This window comes from Colletotrichum godetiae (assembly GCF_030913485.1).
Source record: "Colletotrichum godetiae strain CBS 193.32 chromosome Unknown BDP55scaffold_7, whole genome shotgun sequence".
Taxonomy (NCBI): Eukaryota; Fungi; Ascomycota; class Sordariomycetes; order Glomerellales; family Glomerellaceae; genus Colletotrichum; species Colletotrichum godetiae.
In genome coordinates, this window is record NW_026851255.1 from 86,539 (window position 1) to 113,723 (window position 27,185).

The 27,185-nt window shown below is 53.8% G+C and overlaps 6 protein-coding genes across 6 annotated transcripts; 2 read left to right on the top strand and 4 right to left on the bottom strand.

Annotated features, from left to right (window-relative positions):
- Positions 1-787: 787 nt before the first annotated feature.
- BDP55DRAFT_375850 (uncharacterized protein) lies at positions 788-2,046 on the bottom strand. Its single transcript, XM_060567129.1, has one exon. The coding sequence runs from the start codon at positions 1,768-1,770 to the stop codon at positions 1,030-1,032; it is 741 nt and encodes a 246-aa protein (XP_060433395.1). The 5' UTR covers positions 1,771-2,046; the 3' UTR covers positions 788-1,029.
- A 3,779-nt stretch (positions 2,047-5,825) lies between these two features.
- Positions 5,826-8,495, bottom strand: BDP55DRAFT_651285 (threonine synthase). Its single transcript, XM_060574042.1, has 4 exons — positions 8,092-8,495; positions 7,586-7,958; positions 7,279-7,484; positions 5,826-7,212 (listed from the first exon to the last, which is right to left on the bottom strand). The coding sequence occupies exons 1-4, from the start codon at positions 8,182-8,184 to the stop codon at positions 6,235-6,237; spliced, it is 1,650 nt and encodes a 549-aa protein (XP_060433396.1). The 5' UTR covers positions 8,185-8,495; the 3' UTR covers positions 5,826-6,234.
- Positions 8,496-9,741: 1,246 nt separating this feature from the next.
- Positions 9,742-11,739, bottom strand: BDP55DRAFT_691194 (uncharacterized protein; the record flags this gene model as incomplete). Its single annotated transcript, XM_060576939.1, has 1 exon — positions 9,742-11,739. One exon carries the CDS (start codon positions 11,737-11,739, stop codon positions 9,742-9,744), a length of 1,998 nt encoding a protein of 665 aa, XP_060433397.1.
- Positions 11,740-12,123: 384 nt separating this feature from the next.
- Positions 12,124-14,929, bottom strand: BDP55DRAFT_691195 (uncharacterized protein; the record flags this gene model as incomplete). Its single annotated transcript, XM_060576940.1, has 3 exons — positions 12,124-14,264; positions 14,318-14,730; positions 14,787-14,929. The coding sequence occupies 3 exons, from the start codon at positions 14,927-14,929 to the stop codon at positions 12,124-12,126; spliced, it is 2,697 nt and encodes an 898-aa protein (XP_060433398.1).
- A 2,731-nt stretch (positions 14,930-17,660) lies between these two features.
- BDP55DRAFT_725137 (uncharacterized protein) lies at positions 17,661-19,229 on the top strand (the record flags this gene model as incomplete). Its single annotated transcript, XM_060578976.1, has 2 exons — positions 17,661-17,971; positions 18,032-19,229. The coding sequence occupies 2 exons, from the start codon at positions 17,661-17,663 to the stop codon at positions 19,227-19,229; spliced, it is 1,509 nt and encodes a 502-aa protein (XP_060433399.1).
- A 5,177-nt stretch (positions 19,230-24,406) lies between these two features.
- BDP55DRAFT_376045 (uncharacterized protein) lies at positions 24,407-25,644 on the top strand. Its single transcript, XM_060567130.1, has one exon. The coding sequence runs from the start codon at positions 24,796-24,798 to the stop codon at positions 25,483-25,485; it is 690 nt and encodes a 229-aa protein (XP_060433400.1). The 5' UTR covers positions 24,407-24,795; the 3' UTR covers positions 25,486-25,644.
- Positions 25,645-27,185: the final 1,541 nt, after the last annotated feature.

Sequence of the window (27,185 nt, forward strand, 5' to 3'; positions counted from 1 at the left end):
CCGGTGCCCGTCGTTCGTCTCACCCCCCGACAGCCACCGCCGCATAATGAGATTGTTTTTTGAGAGACTCTTGGTTGATTGTTCAATTCTATCGTTGATAGTGATTCTCATGACAGCGTAAAGTGAAAATGGCATATGCCGCGGTAATTGTTCTTCCACCTAATCCATCGACCCAAGCCTAGAGATCTAGGACGACAAACTCAAATCAAGATCTCGTTAACTCTCGAATAAATCAAACCATTCAAAATTGTGAAGTTAGTAGTGGAAAATATGTGTTCATCTCAAGTGGCTCCAAATATCGGATGAGGCGCAACGCCGGTTTATTTCGGTGCAGAGAGATTCGGCCTAGGCTGAAGTGGAACATGGTAAAAAGTGTTGGAGAGAGTTCTCGGCTTTCATGCTTGGAAGATGAAAAGAAAAGGCTTTGGGTGATTGAGTGATGTAGCTAATACGGGCATAACTACAACATAAATTGAAGAGCAGTGTGAGATGACAATCTATCTCTCCATTTGTCCATCATCCACCTCAAAAATACCCTTGATAAAATATCTCCGAGCTCAACCCCGTGTAACCATGCCGGTCAAGCCGTTGTCAACAAATGAAAGGTGTCATGAGCGAATGTCGGGAACTGCGATGCTCCAATAAGCGTACCCGATAGCCATCTTGCAGTGCCTGCATGACGGAGTATCCAATGAAGCATCGTCAGCAAAAGTCTATCTCGAATCGCAATCCAATAAGAATGATGCCCTGCAATTTCTGATGAAAGCCTATGAAGATGCAAACGTCAGTACTCTTTTCCAAGGCATGATATCTCGAAGAGAGGGAAAAACTTACAATGAGGCTTCCTCATGAAAGATTACCCAACCAAATGGTCCTACCAAAGAAAGAGACTCTCTTCCGACTGTTGAAGACACTTATTCTCAACCGCGCTCAAAGTCCACATCTCCCGGAGAGACGGAGAAGAAGAAGAAGAAGAAGAAGAAATCCAAAGGAGAAAAACGTATATCCCTCACATCCATCCCATCCCCCTCATTCATACCGTATAAACCCATGCCTCCTCAGAATCCTCTCATACTCCCTGATCCTCTCATCCCGACTCGCAATAACACACCGCTGCTCATTCAAATCCCTCCTCAACCGCTGATTCCGCTCCTCCACAACATCAAACTTGCCCTCCCACGCCCGCACAACCCTCTTCAGCTCCTCAATCCGTTCCGCCACCCCGTGACCGAGCCCATGATGATGATGATGCAATCCATGCCTCAACCTCGCCGCCAGCTCACGCTCCACCTTTTGCAGCTTATGCTTCAAGCGCTCCACCTCGCGCAGGTACTTGCCCGCGTTCCCGCCCGAACTCTCTATAGTGCGCCGCAAGCTGTCGTTGTCCTCACGCAGGAGCTGGTTCTCCGCCTGCGACGCGATGAGGAGGGCCGAGAGGCGGCGGCCTTCAATGTCGGAGGCTTGGAGGCTGCACTTCAGGGCATAGTTCTCGCGGGCGAGAACGTCGTTGGATTCGCGGAGCTTGCGTTCGCGGTCTAGGAGGTCGTTGTACTCGGGCGCGGTGATGTGTGCGCAGTCGTCGCGGCAGCAGTGGTGGACTGGTGGTGCTGGTGTTGGGGTCGGACACGGAGCTGGGGCAGGGGCTGGGGCTGGTTCTTCATGGTGATGATGGTGATGGCGGTGGTGATGGTGGGAGCGGGAGCGTTTGAGGGAGACGAATTGGTATTTGCCGTCAGGAGAGGTCTCGAGGTACCACCGGCGGGTGGCCATCCGGTCTACGGGGACTTGTGGCCGCGAGTTCGATGTGAGGCTGTTGGTGCTGCGTTCTTGAAGTGGTTGTTGAGAGTGAGAGAGACTAGGGTGAGTGTAAGTCGTCTGTGTAAGTCAAGGTTTGTTGTGAGGCTGTTGAAGTTGAAGTTGAAGTTGGACTAGAATGTTTCGTAAAAGCAGTATCGAGATTTCGGTTCAGACTATTGACAAAGACGAGAGAAGGCCGGAAAACCGACGGGAGTTCAAGAAGGGCAGATCGAGGCCTTGATATGTAGATTTGTGGGATAAAGACAGCAGACCACGAGAGCTTGGGCGACATGCAGGTGATCAAAGCAGAAGACTTTCCGTCTCGCAAACCCAAATGAGGACCGGGTGAGACGGGCTGCATGGCGGAGCGGGAGCGGGTAGGGCTTCGTCTTGCCTTTGGTCTATCTATCTAAAAGAAAGGGGAGGCATCCTGTCAAGGAAGACCGTTTCTGTAGAGTGTGCCCTGGCATAGGACTCGGGATCCCAGAGCTCTGGGTACGTTCGTCACTAGACTAGATTCTCTCTCACACACTCTCTCTGTTTGGATACATTTCGTAAAAAGTAGGCGCAGGGAAGAGGCAGGAACGGCTGCGAGTCATCGAGAGAGGAGGCAACAGGGCACGAGTCTCAAGCGCGTGGGCAAGAGAAGGGGATGAGCGGCGACTCGGTGGCTGACGCGCTTCCGTTTGGAAGGGGTGCGGCACGATGATGAGACTTGGTACGAACTGGACCCTTTTGAACGGGTAGTAGGCATCACAGACAATAGCACCTAGCACGTTTGTGTCTTGGCTGTGGAATGGACGACTTTCTTTCTCCCTTTCTCTTGGTTTGTTCATACTAAGGCAAGGTACCCTGCAGGGCAGAGTATGGGGACCAGGGAAGAGAGAGGTGTGTGTACAAAGTTGAGGCGCCCCTCGCCGACCTGACGTTGAAGAGGTTTAGAGGTTGTCGGGTGCCCATTTGGCTGACCTAGGTGTGAGTCCGAGGCAAGGTCATGTAGACGGCCTCACAAGTTGTGCGCGGTGAGACTTGGGTGGTCGTTTGTAGTGAGCGCATGAGTGGCATGTCTCACGCGCCAGAGCCAGAGGGGGGGGTGGACGATGGAGGAGGAGGGGTCATTCGGGGCCAGCTCCGGGGGGCAGGGGGCTGTGCTTTGACCCGGCGGCGGTTCATCCCGGGGGGTTTGCTTGCGGGCATTGCGGAATACTTTACTTAACTAAGTCAAAAGGCAGAGTCTGAGTCTGGCTGCCTGTACGTTGCATGAAACGGAAAAATGGCACGGATTGAGGAGAGCACATCGGCGCGGTTGGTTCTTGGTGGTCTAGATGTTGATCCTTGAATGATGTCGTGTTGGAGGTGTGACAGTTGGGGATGGGAATTGGAGATCGTAGAGGCACGTGGAGCAGGCGCATTGCGGTAAACAGGCGCCGTCATCGGAGGGATACAGTGCTTAAAGCGCCTATCTACCAGCACATGTACCGGTGTCAGAGCACTGTACGACCCCTGTTAGGTCACCGCGGCTGCGCTTGGGCTGCCTCTCCACATCCCACGTCCGCCAAGCCCCGGGTCCCGGTACGTATCTATTCTTCATGACCACCACCACGAACAACCTTCTTTGATAATGGGCATAAACGTCTTACACGGCCGTATACACCGCCTCCACGAGGCTGCCACATTGAAACTCGCGAATTTGGTCAGGCACCTTGTATTAGGATTGTACACTTTGAAGCTGGTTGGTCAGCCTCTTCCTTGACTTGTCTTTCTTGCCAGTCATGCCATGTCTCAAAAGCAGTCAGGAAGGATGCTATTCCTGTAACTTTGCGTGAAGAGTTCAAGTCATCTGCTCTTGTTTTTCGAGTGAGGCAGCCAGATAATAGCATTCTCTTCTGTTGCCCTGTATAATGTTCCTTTGCTTTCCCCTGTCCTGAGTCTCGTTGCCTGGCGCTGAGATCCTGCTAGTCCGTGGCCTTATTGGCGGTGGCAAATACACCGTGACAAGTTCCTACATATTTGGGGGCCGTACACGGCTGAAAGTACCCTACTGGACGCGAAGAAACTGGTTCCATGCAGAGGGGGGGAAGCGAACATGTGGTTATTGCTCACTTTTCTTAGAAACCTCCACGCAGGATAAGATCTCGTCTTCGCGATGATGTCGGGTCCCTTTGCATAACTTGAGCCACTTGAGGCATAAGTATTAACCGTCAAGTTTGTATCTGCCTCCAGCTTAATCCTAGGTTGAAAGTGAAGTATCCCCAATTTGACCAAGTTGTGGGTTGCCTCTTCCTTGATAAATCCATGAGAGAGTAGAAGACGAAAGGATTTTACTCTCAGGCAAGCTCGATCGGGACCGGGTCACCACAAATCGTTTCTATCATTCACCACTGGGAGAAGAGTGGAAAGGGTATCTTCATACACAAAAGTCCAGCCGCCTCAATGTCGCCAGGTCTCTGATTGCAGAAAAGATATCCCATCGGCTCTTTGGCCTACCCATCCCCAGAGCACGGTAGAAAAGGATGCTCTTCAGACATGTACAATTCACCGGAATAACAGTGCTATTTCTCAAAGTCCACTGCATGAAACAGCCTCTCTAATATATCACGTCACATCGTCTCGGACCGCCAAATTTCCTAACTCCAATCTTATTTAAGAGCTAGGTAGATAGATGAGCCATACATGTAACTTCCACTATTCAAACGAGTGTCGAGAATAGAAATAAGGTGCCCTTCCCAACCCCTCCTCGGCCACCTGAACCCCTTGGAGCAATCGTTTATCCGTGAGAGGCCGTCCTACTTCTTCGCGCCAGTCTGCTGACCTCCCTGACCGCCGCCCTGACCGCCGCTCTGTCCATGGCCACCGAGCCCAGCATTGGCGTTTCTGTCGCCCGCGCCCTGGGCTCTGGCGGCGAAGCCACCGGACGACATGTCCTTCCCGCCTTTGGCCTACATAGAAAGTGGTGGTGTCAATATCGGGAGAGACAGCCTTCACTGAGATCATCTACCCAGCTCATCTCTCTAATCATGCAAAGAGTAAGGGAGAGATCAAGGGGGGAAAGTGACGAACCTGGGTGCTCTGGATGGTAGACGCGGCCTCTTTGGTCATCTGGTTAGGCATGATGAGGAATGTTTCGTGAAATCGCAACGTTGAAAGGTTGATTGGGATTGTTTGAGTTGAGTGCGAAGACGAAGTGTGTGATGTCTGGATAATGTTTCTAAACCCTCCTTCCGTTGGCGAAAGAACCTCCTTCTTATAGACTTTTCGTCCGCCTATTATCACATGATATCTACCTCAAGCACCCAAGTCCCCAGCACTATCCCGTCACCGTCATCGCCATCACCATCCCATCATCATCGGCATCCCAAACCAAGTCTCAACACAAACGCAAACAAAAAGAAACGAAGAAGTCGTCCACCGCCCCTTTACTCCGCTCCCCCTCCTTTCCCTCAACCCCGCTCCTCCTCCGGACATGAGGATCCCAGATCGACCGTCTGGCTCCGGGAGTGCCTTCCCCTCCGGCGTGACGCCACCACGGTGGCCTCCGGCGTCTCAACGAAACGCCGTCCCGCGATCCGTTTGGCCACTAGGAAACACAACTTCCCCAACGGCATCTCATATCACACAAACAATGTCGAGACGGCGGAGACAAGGTTGGAGCATGCGAGACAAAAAAGCCCCAAAAGGACCTCACGATAGGGTTTGACATGTGCTGTTGGGCCTTTACGGTTTGGATGGCAACACTTCCGACGGCGGGCATCTAAACCTACCTTAGATACCTACCACGCCTACCGACCTACATACCTTACTCTCCCCCGTTCGATAGCCCACCCAGACGTCGTGTTGCCATCAGAGCAAGGTATTCACACAGCAAACCTTCAAAACATTGCCCATACTTCAAACGGAGTTATCCGCCACTCGAACGAGCGCGAGCGTTCTTTGGTTTGCTTTTGTAAATATTGTTCAAACATTTAGTGTGGGAAGGCAATGGCTTTCAGCCAAGGCAACGCCCAATGCAAGTACCTAGTGCGCGCCCACTCTCTTGCTCTCTCTCTCTCTCTCTCTCTCTCTCTCTCTCTCTCTCTCTCAACCCTTTTTGCCATCCGGACGACACCACCGCTTCTTTCCCCCCCTCTCCAGCATCCATGCCAGTCTCTTTAACCCCCCCTCTTCCTCTATGGGCACGACGAAAGAAACTAAATCAGGAGAGACATCAATGCCGTAACCGAAATGCCCCAATCGCAAAACCACAGTAAACCATACCGAAAGAAAAAGCGCCTTCTCTTGTTTTGTTTGTGCCTGCCTTGTATGCTCTGGCTTCCTTCCCAACAAATCTTTTCATCCCTCCCTTACGGAAAGAGGAAAAGCCCGAGGGGAAGTCAGGCCAACAATCTGCATGCTTCTAATGCTGCTTTATGTGCTCCCATTCATTGGTATTCCAAAACTTCAGCTCTCGGCGGCCTTGAGCTCCTCGTCGACCTGCGCCCTGACAACCTCCCGCACCTTTTGCCAGTCGTTGACAATATCCGTCACCCTCTTCTCCTTCTCCTCCAAGCCGATGAACTCTGACGGCAGGACCTTGGCCTTGAAGTCGAAGCCCTCCTCCTCCTTGAGAGCCAGGTCAACGGCGCCGGCAAACTTGGCAGGGTGGGCCGTGGAAAGCGAGATGTGCGGCACCTCGGCGCCCGCGCGGCCGATGGATCGCTCGGAAGCAGACACGCCAATGGCGGAGTGAGGGTCCAGGACGTAGCCAATCTTGTTGTAGTAGCTCTTGATGGTCTCGACGGTCTGGGGATCGCTGACGCGCTCGCTCTCAAAGTCACGACGGGCCGAGTTGAGCACGTCCTGGTAGACGGGGCCGAAGCCGCCCTTTGTCTTGAGGTCCTTGAGCCAGGAAGATACCTCCTGGCCAGCCTGTCTCTTGTTCCACTCGTCGTCCATGCCGGCGCTAGAGGCGAACTCGTAGGCCAGGAACCACAGCAGGCGCTCAAAGTTACTTGAGACGAGAATGTCCATGGCGGGGCTGAGAGTCTCCTTGACGCCATCCTCGTGCGCCTTGACGCCGTCCTGAGCCAGGCCGCCGGCGGCTTCCGCGGGGGAAGCGGGCTGTTTCTCGTACTTGCCAGTCGTCCAGAATCTGTGCAAGATGTCGTTCTCGTTGGTCGCGATGACGAGCTTGTCGACGGGCAGACCCATGCGGTAGGCAAAGTAGCCGGCGAGGATGTCGCCAAAGTTACCCGTGGGCACGACGAAGCGGACCTTGTCGCCGAGCTTGAAAGTCTCGGAAGACTTGACGAGGGAAAAGTAGGAGTGGAAGTAGTAGACGATCTGGGCCAGGATACGCGCCCAGTTGATGGAGTTGACGGCACCGAGGTTGTGGGTCGAGTTGATGTCGGAATCGGCGAAGAGAGCCTTGACGATATCCTAGGTCACTCGGGGTTAGGGAATGCCATTCGGCAGGGGGTGTGTAGGCGCGCGGGCGAGACTTACTTGGCAGTCGTCAAAGGTGCCAGTAACAGCAAGGTTGTGGACGTTGTCGTCCAAGACGGTCGTCATCTGAGCCTCCTGGATGGGGCTCACACGGCCCTTGGGGTGAAGGATGAAGACGGAGACATCCTTCTTGCCTCGCAGACCGTAAATGGCGGCAGAACCGGTGTCACCGCTCGTGGCACCGACAACAGTCAGATGATGTCTGTCTGCGCAACGTGTTAGTTAGTCCCACATATCCCAATTGGCACAGCATAGTATCTTTGAGGCCGTGGCCCGCATGGTCCGGAGACGAAGGCGCATAGCATACCCTTTCCTGTCTTGCCCTCATTCTTGCGCACTAAGAAGTACTCAAACAGGTTGCCGAGGAATTGCAGGGCAACGTCCTTGAAGGCAAAGGTGGGGCCGTGGAACAGCTCGAGGAGGTAGAGGTTGTCGTTGAGGTGGCGGAGGGGGGTGGTCTCGGGAGCTCTGAAGGTGGCGTAGCTTCGGTCGATGATGCCCTTGAGGTCGGCGGAGGGGATCTCGGAGGGGGAGATGTAGAGAGACAGGATCTTGTGGGCGAGGTCGGGGAAGGCCAGGTCCTTCCAGGACTGCCAGTCATCGACCTGGGGGATGTGCTCAGGGATGAACAGGCCGCCGTCGCTCGCGAGGCCCTTGAGGACGACCTCTTCGAAGGAGAACTGGGGTCATGCGGTCAGCAATTGCGTGGCCTCGAGTATGGCATCCAAAAATGCGCGCGCGCGCCAAGGCTTTGGCGGCTTTCAAGGGGAGACACATGCGCAAGCGACAGTGGGGAGAAGGGGGATATCATACACCGCTGTCCTCTCCACGGGTGCTGAGATACCGCTGGGAGGTAGTGTGGGTGGTGTCGGCGACGGCCTCGCCTTTGGTACCGTTGGTGGCCATGGTGATAGCTGCGTATGCGGTATGCGGTATGCGGTATGCGGTATGCGGTGAAGGAGGGGAGTTGAGGTGCAATGGGCAGAATCACAGAGAGGGGGATGGAAGAAGCCCAATTGCAGCACAGGCAAAAGGGGAAGAGAGGGAGAAGACGGCAAGAGAACGTCGTCTCTTGTCTCTGCAAAAGAATGCAAGATCTCTGTTAGCTAGAGTGAGATAGAAGAGAGGATGGCGTCGAGATCTTGGAGTAATCGGACGAAAAGGGCAAGAAAAAAAAAGAGAGAGAGAGAGAGGGCGAGTCACACACACACACACACACACACACACCAGTGGCAGCGGCACTGCGGCAGCAACAGCGACAAGCGGCCGAAGGTCGGTCTCGACGAGTCGGTCACCCCTCAAAGTGGCCCGGTGTTGTGGGCGGTCCCGTTCTCCTCCTCCTGCTGCTCCGACGGGAGTCCACCTCAGTGTAGGTACCTTAGGTAGGTAGCTAAGGTGCTGTGGTACTGTGACTGTGTGCCCCTCCTCTCGTTCAATTGTGAAAATTTGCCCCGCACCAAAAATGAAAAGAGCCAAAGGGGCGCGGGGTTGCCCATGTCCACACCTCTGTCACCAGGTAGTCGCTCCGTAGCGACCGCCGACTGACATAATTCAACGATGACGGGACGCCAAGGTGCCGGGATTGGTGGGTTGTGGGATGCTCAAATCGCGTAGTCTGATTGGCCAATGACTACCCTGTCGTTCCTTTCTAGATGGCGCCTTCATCTTTCATATTCGACGGGGACCAACCGCTGGCCGTGCGTGATCCTGAACATCCAATTTCGGTCCTGCCCATCACGTCGACCATCCGCACGCTCCCAAGAGACTAGAAGCATTTTGCCTTTGAAGAGTGGCATGTCGGCGCCGCGGAGCCCACCCGTGCCACATCCCGCCATGCAATCAAACTGCAACATGCAATAGCTTATGCCAAAGGGCGGCGACTACTGAGTCCTGACACTTGTACCCCTCCACCAGACTGGATGCCCCTCCAGCACCCCTCTTTCCCAATGGGGCTCATGGCATGTCAAAAGTCGATAGAGCAATCGCCCTGCTGCACGGCGGCTGATGCTGCCATGGCTTTCTGTAAAGGTGACTCAGCTGGTATCGCAGCCACACGTACCTATCCGTACCCCGTACCTTACCGCAAGTTGTATTTGCAAAAACGTTGATGAGGCCTTTGGAGCACTCCGGAAAGGCATATTCATTGCTTCGTTTTGTGATGCTCCAAGACATCGTGTCTCACTATCTGGTACTCGACTGCGCACTTGCCCTTTACATCACCAAAGGCGTGCCGCATCACCCGATAATTAGCCAATCGGCCTAATTGACCTTGACGAATACTCCCGATCAATAAGGTACTGCGTGTCATCCGGATACCATCCGAATACCCATCATATCGCTTGCCTGCTAACGCCTGTTGCCCATGTCATTGGGTATCTCGTGAGAAAATGAGTAAAAATGTCACACACCATGGCGCCGCCCATCCAATTCAGTCCAGGACCCCTGTAGAACTTCCATCACTAGTCATTTCTTCAGTGACTTGAGCAACGGCGCAATCCTCGACCTCTTGCTGAGTCCCACCCGATAAATAGGCTTCGTCGCCGAGGAAGATGCAGGCGTCGACAACCTCTGTTTCCCCTCACCTTTGCCTGCCATCCCAGACTTGTCGCCATCTGTCGTCGACGCTACTTTCCCCTCTGCTGCTGCCGCGCTCTGCGGTCCCAGTCCGTCGGAACCGGACTTGCTGAGCGCCGCATTAGGCGTCACTGGCTGCAGCACCCGATCGTTGCTGCCCTTCTCTCGGGGGCCGCTGCCCGCGTCTGCTGTGCAACCTTGCTGGGTAGCGACGTGCTCGCCCTTGCTGCGCTTTGCCGCCTTGCCCGATGAGGCATCGCCCGCATGTTTCCCCTCCGTCGTAGGATGCTCCACTTCAGGTGCATGATGTGGCTTTTCAGTCGCTTGCCGCACGCTTTCTACTGCGTTCTTGTCCGCCTTCTTTGGCCGCCCGCGCTTCTTCTTGGTCGATGGCGTAGCCGCCGTTGCAACTTCTGTTCCTGTAGAATCCTTCACGACCTCGCTTGCGTCGGTGGTCCGTGGCGTGGCCGAGGTCTCAGTGGGTGCCGGACTTTCCACTACAGCGGTGTCCGACTTTCTCGGCCGTCCCCTCTTCTTTGGTTTCGTTGTGCTCGTCGAAACGGGCTCCTCCAAGAGCAGTTGCGCGGCTGGGCCCATATCGGCGACAGGAATCTCGGCGCTTTCTAGAACCTTAGCGTCGTCCTGCCGGCTAGTGTCACTACCTCTGCGTCGGCTAAGACGAGGCTTGTATGATTCTCGAGGGAAGCCGATGGCGTCTGAATCCCAGCCGTCGTCTTCTTGGCGAGACTTTGTCGTCTTTGGGGATTCCTCCCTCAAGTTCTTCCTATTCCGACGTACTGATGCTGCAGATATTATATCTGGTGAAGATTGTATCTCTATAGTCGCCTCTGGATCGACTGACACTCCGAAACCTTCCTGAGCTTGCTCGTGCACTGTGTCTAGTGTGAGATGACCTTCGGCTGGTGCCGGAGGCAAGCCAATCACTCGAGTCTGGCTCGGCGTGGAATATGCAATAGTCGTAGCCCCACTTGACCTAGCCGCAGCTTGAAGAGTCGAGAATGGCTGAGTAGGAGTGAGTGCTGGATCCTCTGGAGACGGGCCAACTGAGTGATATTCATATTCCAACTTTTGACTCGCACTCAGTGTTTGGGACTCGATGTACATCGAGACAGGCTTCTGACCAGAGACGAGGTCGCCAAATGAGGGTACCACAGCTGTATGTGGTACCACCACCATATCAATGTCGTCCTCCTCGGCCGATAAAGATAAGTCCGGGTTCCTGAGTCGAGCCCTCTTCCCGTTCTCCATCCTCGCTGCAGGGGTAGCGTCGAATGGTTGCGTGGAGCCCTGCGAAGGCACTTCGATAGCCACCGGTGATGTGAATTCCACATTGTTCGATCGCTTCCTTTTCGTACCACTGGTTGATGCTCTGCTCTTCGCGAGGCTGGCCAGAGGCGCTCGGCCGCCGACCGGGCTGCTGGGAACATCCCACATGTCGTCGGGAGTCGCATGGGCGGCGAGCATCTTAGGCGATGCGACTTCCGTGAGGTCCACCACCTCTGGTTCCTGTCCCTCGGGACTGTCCAACCCTGCGATCAGATCGCTGGCTGAGGTGAGCGACGAGGTACCAGTGTCGCTCCTCTCCATTTGCGCTTTGATCTGTGCTGGCATGGAGCTGAGCGCTGCACCGTTTGATGCGGATGATCCGTCTGGCCTTGGTAATGTGTCGTTGGCTGCCGCACGCTGCTGCTCGGTGTAGATCGCTTGAAAGAACTTGGGGTCTGTCGAGTTGGTCGCGACGCTCACGGGGTCGGAGGAGCGGCCTTGGCTCGGTATCACGGAAGTCGTAGGTTTCGGGGCAGTGTCTCGTGAGTCGAAATCGTCGTCGGAGTCATCCGAGTCCGCGATGATTCGAGCCGGCGCCATTGTCGCGGTGTGGCGAGTAATTCGCGACGTGGGGAAGGTCGAGGCACGCGCCTAGCTCGGGGGCGAATTATGAAAGGTACTGTTGTGTACATGAACGGGTCCCCCAACAGGTTAAAGTGCCTATCGTTGTTGCGCGATGCAGTAATCGGATAACGCGATATCACGTGATTCATTAAAGTATGTATTATGTTCGTATGTGAGCTCCGTAAGTCGGGTGTCCGGTCCCACTATTTTAACCGGTGTGGCCCGGATCGAATAAACACTTGATCGAAACTCTGAATAGGGTCTTAAGATAGAGCAAGTCCGAACCGCTCAACAGGTCATTCAACACGTGATTATTCCTTTTGTTCAAGGAGTAGTTAGTTTGGGAATCCCCTGACTAAACTACTCAATTTCTTCTATTCTAGGACGCTTCGTATTGACAGAAGGTAGTGATCGGTTTTGGTCAATGGTCAAGCCTGCCAATCGTCCAATGCTTGGTTCTCCGGTATTGACTCCCGAAGCGACCATTGAAGACAATTGCCAATTCTCCAAACTCTCAATCACATCTCGAGCGTGCTGCTGGACTAGACCGTCGTTGTCCGTGACTGCGACGTACTTCAGGGTCCTAGTGATATCCTCCCGACTCTGGTCAGTTAATCCGAAACCGAGCTTCCGACCAGATTGCTTGGCAGAATCAAGTGCCTTGACGAATCCTAGAACAACCAAGATTGCTGCACGCCGAATGATGCCCTTTTCGATTTCTCGCTCCAACGTTAACACATTGATGCAGAGATCCACCGCAATGGAAACGAGGTCCGGCCCAATGCCCGCAATATTGGTTTCGAGACCGACGGAGAAGATTGAAAGAGCAGATGCTCGCATTCGAACGTCTTCGCTGCCTCTCTTGCTTTCCCAACCCTCGACAATCTGGGTCAGTATCTCGCTCTTGGCCAACTCTTCTTCGGTCATATCATCACTAAGATCTGGAACATCTCCTCCCCAGGCGTCTTCTGCCTGCTTCTTCTTCATGTCCTGCAGTCGCTTCTCCCGGGACTGCTTTGCCTCCGTCTTTGGTCGATGACCTCGCCTTCCAGCAATCGACAGCAAAGTTTCAGACACGCGCCTCGCAACGTCACCAGCAAAAGTCTCGCCGAGGCGCTCAATCACTTGAACCAAGGCCTCTCCGAAGCGCAGACGAACATCTGTTGACGATGTTTCCTTCGAATCCAAGTAATACTCAAGGATCTCTTGTGTGGTTGCTTTAGGGTGTTTGTTTGCCAGCTGGGTAAGAAGCTTCACAACCCTGAGATTGATGAAGTCCTCGCTGTCTTGAAGGAGAGACGAAAGGAGAACGAGAGTGGCTTGTACGTCCAAGACGGAACTATCAGAGGCCACTAGGCCGGATAAAAGATTGATCCCCTCGGAGCGGATCGGCGGAGGATTATCTGCTTGAGTGATGTACTCCAGCGCAAGCTTGTACGTTCTCCTGTCCTCAATCTGCTTATCGCTGGGCACAAATGCACCCTCCTCTGTGGGATCGATAGCCTCACGGTATCTCAGCAAGAGCGTTAGGTTCTTGGCCGTAGGGGAAACCTCAGGGCGTCCCGCCGCGCCAAGTTTGGCAAGGGATGTTTCAAGAGCTTGTAGAACCTCAGCTTTCAGACTTGACTTTTTGAAGCTCGGGGCTGTGATGACTAAGTTGAACAAGCTTAAAGCAACCGCGATGATATCGTCAGACTGGTCCTGGAGGCCGCTGGGATCCAGGATCTGAGCCACAAGCTCCGTGACTTGCGTTACACGACTGATCAGCTTGTCTGGGATTTGTTCAAGCATTTTCTGCAAGATTGTAATCTCGAGTAGTTGCTTGATATCATCCTGAGCCTGGCTGTCTTCCATTTTGGCGAGAATCTCTGGCCTTCGGGCTGTGACTGTTGACTGGAACCATCGGCCGAGGAGTTCCAGAAAGAATGTCGATGTCTCTTCTGGTGTGCAACTCGCCGTCAAGAGACGTATAAGGGCTTCGGAGCGAGTCTGGATTTCGGCCCAGTCGAGTTCTGGCAACTGTGATCCCTGGCCAAGCGGGATGGCACATATTTGAAGGTCACCATCAGGGGTTGACTGATACCGCCACTGTGGCATTTTCGTATACTCTCCTTGATACAGCAAATTTTCGACAACCTCATGTAGCTTCGACACCGAAACACTCAGTTTCAGAAACGTATGAAGCAATGATCTCGAGGTCTTCGAGTATCGGTCCTCGGTCCTTTTGTTGCCCTTACTCTGACATGAAAGAGCCCAGAGCTGCGCGAGAACCGGGTCAAGGATTCTTTTGGTCTGTGCTGGGTACGGTGTGGAGTTTATCATCGATGACATGCGGCGCAGTGTTACGAAGAGGTCGTCGGCAGTAACCAGGACGGCCTTTTTACTTAAATCAACAATCTCGGTTTCTTCAGCTTTGATGTGGGGCGTAGCACTTTTGCTGTCGCGAGATGGATCCAAGTTGTGCAAGAGAGGCTCAACGAAGACATTCCAACCGGGTGTTCCTAAAGCAGCGTCAGCATGGCTCCTGGTTTCTGAGTGAAAGCACAGTTGTTACCAGGCGCGCCAAACTGCTTTCTTCCCAGTACCCCAAACATAATAATCTGTGCCGCTGCTACACTGAGCTCTGCGCCTTCGGTTCCATCCAACAGCACGATCAACTGGGGCGCAACCTTTGAGAACCAATTTTCAGGTGATACAATTGCTGGTGGGGAAGTGAGAATGCGGGTGACCACGGCCATGGCCTCCTGCGTGATGTTGGCGCCCCGTTTCTGGGGAGTGGCTGCCTCAGATACTTTGAGGGTGCTGCTCGGGTGCACTGAGAAGATGAACTCCATGGTTCCCCTCACGCCGTCAGGCCGAAGGGGAACCAGGATCAGTATCTTCATGAGCTCCGGACGTAGCCATGCTGGCGCGATTTTCGGCTTGATCAAGGCGTTCAAGACAGGGAGCAAATTCCAAGAGCCGTTCCTAGTACCTCCGTCAGAAGGATTCGCCTGATATGGTGCCGCACAGCACCCACGTACCCGTCGATGAGCTTTTGAAAGTCTTCTTGAGCGGCTGCTCGAGAAGCAGCGTCGGATGATGGATCGAACGCCCGCTTACCGACGCTGAGAACTTCGTCAGCTAATTTGGAGCGAGGGTCCTTTTCGGGTGTGTTCGGTTCCATCGTTGCTGGATGCAGAGTTGAAGATCGTGGGCTTACACTTGCTTTAGTAATTCAGCTTTGAGGACCGAAAGAGATGTATACAGTGTGGCGAATTTTCTCACTGTTCTGTCAATTCCATGGCGATGTCACGTGCCTCCGCGTGCGCGAACACACCTCAAATTGGACGCGACGTGTCAGCGCTCCTTCCCCTTCGCCTGTATCCAGCGCGACCTCAGATTTCCACCTCACCCTTACAGCTTGGTTCCTTCTCAACACCTGCTGAAAAACCTAGCGTGGCGCGTCTTCGACAGCAAGAATCACCGCCGGATATGCAGCTTCCAGAGAACCATTCGAGATACGACATTGGAAAGCAGCTGCATGCGCCTCGCCGCAGTCGGCAAAAGGAAGCCCTCTCGCCCGACGTTCACTGTCTCTGGACAAGGGCTCGCCTTTGCACGACACCTCTCTCTCAGTTCTCCGACTCTCATTTTCCTCGGAATGTCTATCGTAGACCTCTCATTTAGGCCTGACAGCCCGTGATGCGTCGCACCTCAGCCTGCATCAGGACATTGAGCTTGCCGCGGATGGAATCATCATGGCCTATGGTTGTCTACACCAGACAATTCAGTCCAGCTGAGAGAATGAGCTTCGGAACTTAACCCTAAGTATTCTTTTGGTTCAAGTCTTGCGCCCGCAGTCGTCGAACCTGTCTTTTAAATCCGCCCTGGTTCTCGATGTAACGCCGCTGAAAAGTGGTATCGTGCTCGAGGACCGCGGTGGATGGACTGGCAGGGAACACATTCCAGTCATCATTTGGTGCGCGAAAGGGGGTTACTATGAGTCGTATGGGTAAGAGCCTCTGGTCCGAGGCCGCTCGTCAGGACCTATCCGCTGGAACCAGAACTCTGGCCAAGAATAGGTCGCCCGGAGAAGATGGCAGACATGGCTTGCAGGGTCGAGTTGGCAACAAGCTGCTATCCTGGGGTGTTGCTACGGACAAGTGGTAGGAGCATTGCGTTTGCCACGAACGGTCAACATCGAAGTTTCAATCCACCCACAATCTGCCTTGGACTCGACTCGCCGGGTCGTACCACAGTACTGCGATGTTTCCAGGCCTACGAACAGAAACTTTTCGATCTGACGAATCCCATCGCCACGCTCAGCTCTCGGTACCCACTTGTCCAGTACACCACCCCCGGACTCAGTTCGCAGCTAAGAAGTTGCCAGTATCGGACTCGGCAGCCAGTCGGCTTCTCTCCGAGCCACACCCACGGCAATTGCCACGGATGTGACATGTCCGCATGTGATCTGGCCAGGCGCATCAGCCTCCGGTCGTGAGTTCTGTCCCATGGCATTGGAGGACGCCAAGTCCACGTTGATCCCACTGGGAATCAACACTTGCCCGGTGATCTCGCCCCAGCGAGAAGCACCGGATGAGAGCGCGATTTTTCATGGATGTTTTTTGTCCGCGCGGAATGCCCTCCACTGCGTCTTGCGAGCAAGGAGAGGAAACAAAAACTAGTCCAAGGAGGTCGTGCGATTCAAACAGAGAGAGCTTCTTCGAGTGCTCGAGAGTACGCAGACTGGGATCCAATTCGCCGAACTCCGGATGGCTGTGTAAGTGAAGGCTGTGGCTCATAAGCGGGAGACAGCTCAGGCGACACGCACGCAAAGGCTCCGGGTGGAAGGGCCAGACTGGCTGAACAGGTCTGAAGCGATGCCGGGACCCATCTCGTGTTGGAGTCAAAGTTTTGTGCTTGACCGGGATCGTGAAAGACCCAAATTGCTGGCCTATCCCCTGCCACCGTGAGCCTCGGCGCTCGTTGGACAAAAAAGGGCAGGCCTATGGGCGGCAGTCCTGGTTGCCATCTTTCCAGAAATGGCGAGATTGGCAACCCCCTAGCGACTGGGGATAAGTCTTACCAAGTTCCCCCAAGAATCACTTGATATGGGTGCTAACATGGCTCAGGTAGCGGGCGGATGGGCAAGGAGTGGATGCACTGGATGGCAAAGCAGTTGAAATGACAGTTGGTGGATGCTGTGCGCTTCGGGGTTTGATGGTTGACCACAAGAAACAGAAGATTGGCCTAGAACACGGCGCACATGCCTCAATTCAAAAAGTTGTCGAAATATCACAGCAGAAGCTTCACAGGCAATCCTTGAAACAGACGCACTGCCCGAAGAGAAGCATTTTATCTGACCAAGGGGCACCCCAAATGTTCCCGTAGGTTACGCGAAGCTATTCGCTAGAGCATGTGCTTGCAGCCCCACCTAAGAAGCTTGATTCGCTGCCCCGTCGTAGATCTGAAACCCACCAATGTGTCAATCCCGGACTATGCCTCTTCCCAGCCTCTTGACGTCACAATCTGCAAGCTAACCAGAACAGGGTCATCTCACAGCCAACTCAACTAGGAATCTGGGACAGGAGAAACAATGGGCTTTGCTAATTAAGCACGGCCAGCACGGCCAGCACGCCCAAAAAGACTAGCCGGGAGACAACGACCGTCGATCCTGACATTTCTCCCACCCTTTTCCTCTTTCTCCTCTTCGCGCCACAGCCGTTTCTTCCGGACAACCTCAGAAGCCGATTTTTGTTTGCTGGTTCTGGGCTGGTGCCTCGAGGCATTGCGTGTTCATTGTTGCTATTGTTACATATCGAGTCGCTGTCAACGCTCGGGACTGACATCATCGTCACTTCCAAACGCTGTTCTCTATCACAACAACATCACACAAACCACAATCTCGTTCCGCCATGGCCCTGTTGCGTACAGCTCTGCTGCCTCTGGCGATCCTCCCAGCCATTCTGGCTGCACCTGCACCTGCACCAGTCGATCCCGCCCATCCCATGATCACAACCCCGCCGACGCGTGTGAAGAGAGAGCCTAGCTTGACGGACGACATCGACAGCTACGTCCATAGTATTATCGGCGATGCCTCCTCGTGGGTCGCTTCTGGCATCCCTGCATTCTTCCAGGGCTTCCCCACTGGCACCGCGGTCCTCAGTACTCTTGGTATAAGCGATGGTGACCTTGATGCAAAGCCTACCCAGATTCTGAATCTGCCGTGAGTACCGACTTCAATATCAATGGGGTTGTTTACACGAACTAATCTTGGGGTTTGCAGGGCCTACGGAAACTGGACCGACGAAGGCTGGAATGTCCGCATTCACGGCAACGTCTTCAAACAGCCCAATATTAGCCAGTCCAAGGTCGACGACTTGGCCAATGTTTTCCTCATCGATGTCGACATCAAAGATCTACCGGCCGACCAACAAGCCCAGGCTCGCAATGTCACCGAGTCCATTTTCGTCGTACAGCAAGATGACCAAAACGTCACGATGAACTTTGTCAACGATGTTACCGTGAGACCCGGAGCCAGCGGAGGAGCCGTCAATGCTCGCGGCGGCGCACAATCGATCAACTTGCCCTACTTGACAACAGCCGAAGGTGACTTTGACGCATTTGTCAAGTTGCAAAACACCACAGGCTCGACTGGCGGCCACATGTTGCCAGGCAATGCCACATCATCGATCCAGACTCTCAACATGTACGCCAACGGCACATTGACGGGCAACGCGACAGCGTATCTTGTCCCTCCCACGGGTTTCACCATCATCTCTGACATTGACGATATTCTCCGTGTGACCAAGATCTATGAGCCTAAGGAGGGTCTGCTCAACTCCTTTGCGCGCCCTTTCACGCAGTGGGAGAATATGCCCCAGATCTACGCCAACTGGTCTGCGTCCATTCCTGATTTCCACTTCCATTACTTGACTACGACCCCCGAGCAGGTCACACGCAACTACATGGAGTTCATCTACAAGACGTACCCCTTGGGCAGCTTCGATACTCGTCCTCTCAACTTCTCTGACGTTTCAGCGACGCTGTCCATTCGAAGATTCCTGCTCGATAAGATTTTCCAGACTTTCCCGCAGCGAAAGTTCGTCTTGGTAGCTGATACGACCAACTCCGATGTCATGAAGGCATACCCCGCGTTGTACAAGGACTACCCGGGTCAAGTCCAGTGCATTTTCTTGCGAAACACCAGTGCCACTGACTCTGGCAACAAGTTCCCTTATAATACCGCGGGCTTCGAAGGCATCCCTCAAAACAACTACATGTTCTTCAGGGTGCCGGATGACCTGACAAATTTGGATATCGTTAATGGGCAGTGTTATAATGCCACCATCCCGCAGAACGTCACCTTCAAGACGCAGGGTCTGCCGTTTGGCTTGGGCAACGCAGCTGGATCTCTGGCGCCACCGAGCACTTGGGCGGTGGCCGTCGTCATGTGTGGTATGAGTTTGGCTGCCTTCTTGTAGCGGTAAGAAAGAAAGAGAGAGAGAAACGAACACGAGTAATGTTTCAAGATCAAGAATTCTGGTTTCATCATGTTGCGGTCTAGGCCTTTCTTTCTTTGGGATATGCACCATCATGACACGAGCGCAGGCCTGTCTTTCCCCCCAAGTCAAGCTGAAGGAGTGGCCGTAAACGTCAGTCTGCCGCCAGTAGCACTCTTCGGACTTCAAGCCGGGCGATGTGAGGGGACAGTTCTACCAGCCGTATGGCACATGTTCCACGGCCCGGCCGAGGAGCTGCAGATTTTTTTTCGAAGTCCCGGTTAGGAGGAAAACGGTGCTAGTTGAGTGGACGGATCGAGACCCGCATGGTTTTTGTGCGAGAGTCCGACGACTAAGCATCAGGCTATCTGTCACTGCCTGAGAGGGAACCCTTCCAGGGCCTTCCAGGCTGCAACTTTGCGCCGTCGTGTGATTCGCATTTCCGTGGTAAGAGTCCTGCGGGCCTGTAGGTCGAACCAACGCACATATACGTGCATGCATACAAACTCCATAGACATACATGCGACACCCTCTAGGATATCGTTTCCTTTTGCCTCTTGTATGCCTCCCTATAGACCCATGCGTAGCTGATGCTTACTCCCTTACTCCTCCTTTGGCTATATGTCGCCCCCATTCTCATAACAGAACCAATGAAGGTGCACGCGCAACTCTCTCAATCCATGGAAACAAACCCTCGACACTCTGCTGACCTACGTGCCAGCGAATACCTGGTTTTTTTTATTTTATTACTAAACATTGGCGAGGCTGCGTATAATACAGTAATACGATGTTGGTTTTCTTTGCGCCGAGGTCACTTTTACCCGATATCCTTTTTTTTTTCCTCGGCGAGCCACATGTGAAAGAGGGGAAAGACGCCCGAAAGGGATTGAAGGCGCGTCCAGTCCAGCCCAGAGAAGCGATAGCTGCTTTGAGGATGAAAAGCAGCATTATCCATTCCGAGCGAGATGCCTCGGGCCATATGCTCCGGGCCGATAAAATCCACTTGTAATCCCGGGGGAGTTGATTCGGGACGAGGGGAAAAGACCAATGTGGAAGCAGGATAAACGGCCTCGCATATCGCCGCCACCTCCACCGACGCGATTCTATTATGTCAGTGGAATGAGATTAGTCAGGCGGTAAAAAGAAAAAGAGGCTGACAAGCATCAGCTGGGTAATTGAGGGCAACTGTAGACGACAAAAAAGGTGGAGAGACCTTTCCGTCCAGGTTGGGGCGGGATAGGATGTCATAGGTTGGATTGAAAGATGTACGTAGGGTTTGACATCAGATGAGATTGTGAAGGAGGCGGAGTCCGGATACCTCGTCCATTCCCTTTTGCCTGTCCAGACTCCCATCGAGAGAGAGAGAGAGAGTCATGTTAGTCATCTGGTAGACTGTAGACTGTTAGATGTATGGTGCCTTCCATCCATAAGGCACCATCCATCGCGTACACGTAGACCGCAATGCGAACGAAGCCCGCCTCGTATAGAAACGAAAACGACGTTGCCGTCATCGATAGCGTCAAGTGGCTGCTGGTCATCGCGCGCATCTCACCTCACCTTTCGCCTCTGCCTCGTGGCCGCACAGTATCGTGGCCCCGCGCACGCGTAGCCCGCCCCCCTTCACCTCCCTTTCTTTCCCCTTATGATCTATCACAGCCACAACGCGCGCTGACATGGCTGTCTGTACTGCGTAAAAGTTCACCGCATCTTGACGTCCCACCTGACCTTATCGCGATTCAAGTACGTGGTTTGCGGGTAAGATTAAGAGAGAAAGAAAGAGAATGCTTGGCCGCCACCCGGGGTCCTGGTTTTGCCATGTACATACCATACAATTTGACAATGTCTGGGTACGGTACCTTTGATGGAAAGGTACACAACCGTACCTTCGTACGGATACACACGTACACACAGATACCACCAATGGGCCCCGCCTTACGGAAAGGCGGGTACCGGGCGTGGAACCATTTCCTAACGGTCGCGCCCAGACCAGACGAGATGCGCGCAAGGGGGGGGGGGGTGTGGTTGAACAAAAGGTACGGCGAGGGAGTGGAGGGGAGGGGAGCAAATGCTTGACGGAAAAGGGATATCAGGTCGCAACCGAAAGGGCGGGTTCCGGGGGCCTTGCGTTGGTTGCGCGTGCTGCCGTGTACTGTTATAGAAATGTACGGATTGTGTGTGTGTGGGAAAATGGGAAACTTGGGAGGGAGAAAGAGGTTACGGAGGGGTCCAGGAATCTCGGTCCAATTGTGAGCTCCGTTGACATTGCGGGTCCGGGTTGCCGACCCCACCCGGCCGCATGTGGTCTGTGTCACCTCAACTTCACAGTTCCACCGTTCCGTCTCGTCGTTTCTTTCCCAGGAAACGTTGAAACAAACCACCAACAACCACCAACAACCACCACAAAGTCTCTAGTCCAGGACCTCTCCAGACCAGTCTACCACGTCCATCACCCTCCACCGGACCCGGCTCCTGACCCCCCCTTCCTCGAATGAACCCCCGTTGCGTTCTTTTGTGGCTTGGCCAAGCCCAGCAAGCCCAGTTACGACCTGCCCTTGCAACCCCCTTCCCTGTTCGGTCTCTGCCTGCTGGGTGGTGGTGGGTAGTTGTAACTTGTAGCTTGCGCGAGTCGATTATCTTGCGGAGCTATCCAAGCCGCACTTGAGGGTCTTCTCCAGCATCCTTGCTCGTCACTGTTGACGATGTCAGTTGAGAACTTGAAAGCGGAATGGCGCTGGCTGTGCGCATCAAGGCGATGCCGATACAGCGTCACTGATACCAAAGAGACCCAGTACAGTACAGCACCTGAGCACCTACAGTCTGACAGAGTCGTCGGACTTGAGCGCATAATTGTTGCTGTCCATCCCTTTCGTCCCTTTCGTCGCTGTCGGTCCCTCACTGCATTAGCATCCGTACATGAATACATACCCCTGCTTGTGTCACCATAACAGTGTTACCGCCTTGAGTGTGAAGGAAGAAGCAGCCCCCAAGGTCCGCCCTTCTACAGGTATCTGGCCACCTGGCGCATCCAGTGACATATCGCTAGTCGACTTACCTAAGTCGGTAGCGATCGGCTTACTCTAGTCTTTGCTGTTCATGAACATCATGTCTTGGCATGACTAGATGGCTTCCCTACTGTTATGAGTCGCTCTGCTCTTCTCAAGCGTTATTTTTTTCTGATATGCATGGTCAACGGGCTGCAAGCGCCTCCTCAGATACCAAGGTAGTCTTTCTGATTCAGAAGGCAGGTGATATCGGTGGGCAGGTCTCACAATGCATAGCGCTCGCTTGTCTCTCGTCTACGCGCAAATTTGCCCCTTGATATCTCTAATCTCCAACTCTCAAAGGGCAAGCGAGACCGAGACGTAAGCGTAACAAGGAAGCAAGACTCACTAACAGTTTCCGAAATGGATACGGGTTTAAGACAATAGTACCTGAGGCCACAGATAGCAAGCATCCTGAGGAGTGAGCTTGGCACCTTCCGTGCCGCCCTATCCTTGTCGTCTTATTGCATTTCTGTCATCCATGGATGCAGTGCAGTTCTTGTCCACTGCCCAACTCCAACTCCAATCCAACACCAACACCAACAACAATGCCTGACGTCGAAACGGCCAACACAAACCCGTTTTTAGCCCCGAATCGTCGTCCATGCCTTGCCTTGCCATCTTCTCTAGCATCAGCATGAGGCAGGCGATCTGTCACAATCCATGACTTGTTCGCCACACCAATAACCTCGGACATCGCTCGCATATACTGCAGCTGCGTTAGAGGCCAGCAAGCTAACGAGCATCAGCATGACCATTGCGACGACGGCAAGGAAAGAAAAGAAAAGAAAAGCGGTAGCCTCGGAGGCAAAGTTTCTTTCACGAGCAGACTCGTTCACTGGTCGGCCATCTCCAATCACGTCTTGGCCATTGAGCATATCCCATCGGCAGGCCGACTTCTAACACACACGGTCATGCCATCGAATGACTTGCCTCACCGTTCAACCCTTTGCCACGAGATACACGCCACCGAGCTTCCGCTGCAGGTGCTCTGATGAGATCATCCAGCCGGACCAGCCCAACTGAGCTCGAGTCGTACAAACTTGCCGAATTCGGCACCAGCCTCGGCTTGTATTGGTAGACGACAACGACAACTTGCTGTGCAATTCATGGTTCCCAGGCGAAGACCCTGGCTTTGCTAGCCTGCCGGCATGAGTTGGGATCCTTCGCCTGCTACCTACCTACCTATTACCACCCACTCGTCTTGGGTAGTGCCCACCCGCCGCGAACGTTGGTTATGGTTTCACTGGCGATTTGGTTACCCATTCGCAAGGCTCGAGTCGGGCCAATGCAGGCGCCCGTTGACCGCTGATGTCCGTTTTGCTCGAGTCGCAACGGGATGCGCTGACCCCGGCCCTGCTGACACCGACGCCGCCTATTTCCGACTTGAGAGACGACATCCGATTCCAGAACCCCGCTTACCCGCGAACCTGGGCCCATGGCATTGGCTGTCTTTGCGGTATTGGAGTAGTTCTTGTCTGTCCAATCAAGACCCTCTCACTCCACAATCGTAGGGCCAGGATCACGGCCACGATCGTTGCCCATGCAAGGCCGCACCCCAGTGCCTGCGCGCATGCCTTGTCCTGGTCGTTGCCACAGAGTGGCGAGCTGCTGCTGTTGCTCTTGGCCGTTAGTAGGAGTTTCAATCGGTCTCACCTAGCTTCCAGAGGGCCAATGTCCCCGACACCAGTCCTCTGGCACTGCTTTATCGGTACAAGGCCGACTTGACAGGTCGCGGACCGCTAGGAAAGGCCTGCACTATTGAGCATATCCTCGGGCGGTACCACATGGCTTTTTTCCCGACTCATGTTCGACATGGAAACAATCAGCCACACGCCGGATCAGGCATACACATTTGCATTAGTCTCGTCGATCCGAGAAACATCCAAGAGAAAGAGCGTTTATTGCTGGCTACTGATGACCACTCATTATGCTTTCAAGCATTGGAAACTCCTGTCGATGCCAAAATTTACTAGGAAAAATTCAGACTGGCCGAAGGCCTTGCTTGAGACCTGCCACGCCTGCGTCTACGCCGTCCTGTCAATTGCCGATCGCCTAGTCTGTTCCATCGGCTTTGCGACAGCCTAGACAATGGTCGAGACCGTCCATTCGGGCCCACACTCGGTGGTGGCAGACTTTGTGGCCTTATTGCGGCTCTATTTCTGGAATATCCATACTTCGTCGAGCATGACGGGGTGAGCTTTGAACCGACTCGGAGTTGACGATCTACCGGTTGTACTGAGAGTTTGTCAGACGTTGTTTCCATATGCATGGTTCCTCTTTGACTCACGACGACACAATCTTCGCAACGTGCTCCATGGACGTTGACCCAACCAGGGCAGTCGACGCCGTGCTTGTATCTGTTGACGCAGGGGTATCGGTCCATACTGAATGATTCTTCGGAGACGTTCGAGCCTGAGAGTGTTCCCGGAACAGCTGAGAGTTGTTGGTACTGAAATCTGGCAGAAGCCCGAGTCGTACTGCTGGATGTTTTTTTGTGATTCGAAATGGGCAAGCCAAGTTCAGCAAAGAGTTGCGAGAGGGTCCTCTTTATACTTTCGAGGTCGGACCGTCGGCTTCTGGAAACCACCCAAGGTCTTCTAGTTGCCTACGTCTGCCTTGCACACTTGCAGGATCATCTTCACAAGAACATCGAAATGGTTGCAAGATGCATGCTTACTGCAAGCAGACTGCTAATTACGGCAGATTCTCATATGGATGTAGAAAAGTCAATGACCCTCGCCTTGGAGCGCCCTACTCCTAACCCACTTGATACTATACACCCGCACGAGGCGAAGCATGACTTCAACCGTGGCCCATGCTTCCAGCGAAAGCAAATGTCGCGGATTGGCTGCTTCATCGACGTGGCTTGCAGAGAGCAGAAGAGGAAAATGAAAACTGACAGGAGAGTTACAATGTCAGTCAACAGCTTTCGCTACCCGGGTTTCCCGGTGGAGGGTAGTCCTATCCCCTCCTCGGCGACATGCTGGCCCCTCAACCTTCTGGGTGGATACGCCAAGTATGTCTCCCAAGTCAAAGTCAGACAGGAAACTGCAATATACGCGAGCTCGAAAGAATCCTGGCCGCTGGATCTCAATTTTCGGCTTGCTGCAGGGTATCGTCCTGAGCGGACCCCGGAAGCTTCGTGCGACATGAGACGCATCCGGACGCCCATGAGGCTCAAAGGGGTGCAGTGATGGGCATCGTGATCTGCAGGAGCCCGCGACCTGACAGGCGGGGAGGGACGGATGTGAGCCGTTGGCACCACCAAAGACGCGGGCCAAGGTGTATAACAAAGTCGTCTTACCAAGCACTAAATCAACCTTCGACAACGTTCACGCGGTCATTCTAGGGGTCCTTTCTGAACTATATCCCATAAGAACTCAGCCACTGGACGCCGTCCCGAATAACCGCAGGTTTGGATGGTATGCTGCGGTACGGTACAAGGACGATGCGGAGTGACGGGCGGAGGGGTACCGGCGGCATATGCAGAGACTAATGTACTATCTTCTCCATGGCACCACAGCAGCTGCATGCCGGCCTTTTCAGTCTCGCTGACCATCCCGGTTATTCAGCTAATGCAGAGTCGTCCCGAAAGAGTCGAGCCGTCGAGGATCCTTCGCAAGAAAACCACGCGCCACGTTGTATCAGACAAGGCAACGCCGCCGTACTTCCCCTCATTCAAGGTTTGGAGCACGCAAACGTATGCACCATGAACTTGGGATCGAGAGCGGACGTAAGCAATCAGGAGACTTGGGGACAAGTCAGAGCCGATACAAGTTTCCTGGATCTCTGTTGCCTTGTTAAATCAACTCGCCTATAGAGTTGGCTTGTACAGCTCCATGTTTCACTGACGGTAACCTCGATTATGTTTTCCGTAATTCGAATTGGCACGAGACCAAGATGATGCCGACCAAGCGATGTTTGCCCATGGATAGGGGAGCCTACTGGGTCGTCCCTCAGAGACAAGTTTCAATCAACCTACCAGGTAGTCAGCTGCGCAAATCGGTTCGACAATCTCCATCGCGTATCTGTACCTGGGTTCGACACGATGATCCTCGTACGAGACGACCACGTCGCTACACATGGAACAGCGGATACCTATGATAGTCTGGCGGGAAACAGTGGGACAGAGCCCGTTGAAGGTATGCGTGTGGGTGTGAACTGCTTCGAGGGATACTTTGGGTATCTCCAGCAAGTCGGGTGGGACGACTCACCTCCGGGTACTGCGCAAAGCATCGCGAGGCTTGGACTCCGCTTTCACCTTCCCTCAAAGGCGAGATAATTCCATGATAGACGCCCGGACTCTTCTCGGTAACGTAGCCTCGAGGCGGGAACTAAGTTCCGGGGAGTCTAAGCCAGACCCGTCCTGAGCTGCTTTGAGCCGCCGTGGAAACTCATAGACGGCCCCTGAAATTACGATTTGCCCGTTCCAGGTATACCGGACCAGCATTGACAGAGAGAAGATTGTCTGCCCAGCCAGCCATGGCGGATCGGCCGAGGCTTTGTCGGCTTTGAGTTACGGGGCGGATGCTTGGGGCAGTTCGCGGGGCGCCTCAACAACTCGTCATCTAAGAAGCTTTCTAGTATGTAAGAAGCCTCCCAGGAAGTGTTGATAAGAACAACTACATGAGTAACAACCGAGGCCATCGCGCGATGCTCTTGACCCATCTCGGGATATAGTCTTGGTAGTTGCCAACTTCTCCACAGGGGGCTGTTCCTGTGTCACTGGCCACCGGAGCTACCCACTGACGACAAAGGGGAGTATAAGCTATCACCAATGTCTTAGCTGGCCCGGGGACAGAATGGGACGCTCTGTCGTTGAATGGCACCTTGATCCGTTGGCTCAAGCTGTGGCGGTCCCAATGTGCGCGTAGCTGCATCAAGCAAGCTATCC

Excerpts from the sequence above, each read along its gene's own strand:
- BDP55DRAFT_375850 (XM_060567129.1), bottom strand. The coding sequence starts at position 1,770 with ATGGCCACCCGCCGGTGGTACCTCGAGACCTCTCCTGACGGCAAATAC.
- BDP55DRAFT_651285 (XM_060574042.1), bottom strand. The coding sequence starts at position 8,184 with ATGGCCACCAACGGTACCAAAGGCGAGGCCGTCGCCGACACCACCCAC. Across the intron at positions 7,485-7,585 it reads TGAGGGCAAGACAGGAAAGG|ACAGACATCATCTGACTGTT; the intron begins GTATGCTATGCG and ends CACGTTGCGCAG. Across the intron at positions 7,213-7,278 it reads GCACCTTTGACGACTGCCAA|GATATCGTCAAGGCTCTCTT; the intron begins GTAAGTCTCGCC and ends CGAGTGACCTAG.
- BDP55DRAFT_376045 (XM_060567130.1), top strand. The coding sequence starts at position 24,796 with ATGGGCAAGCCAAGTTCAGCAAAGAGTTGCGAGAGGGTCCTCTTTATA.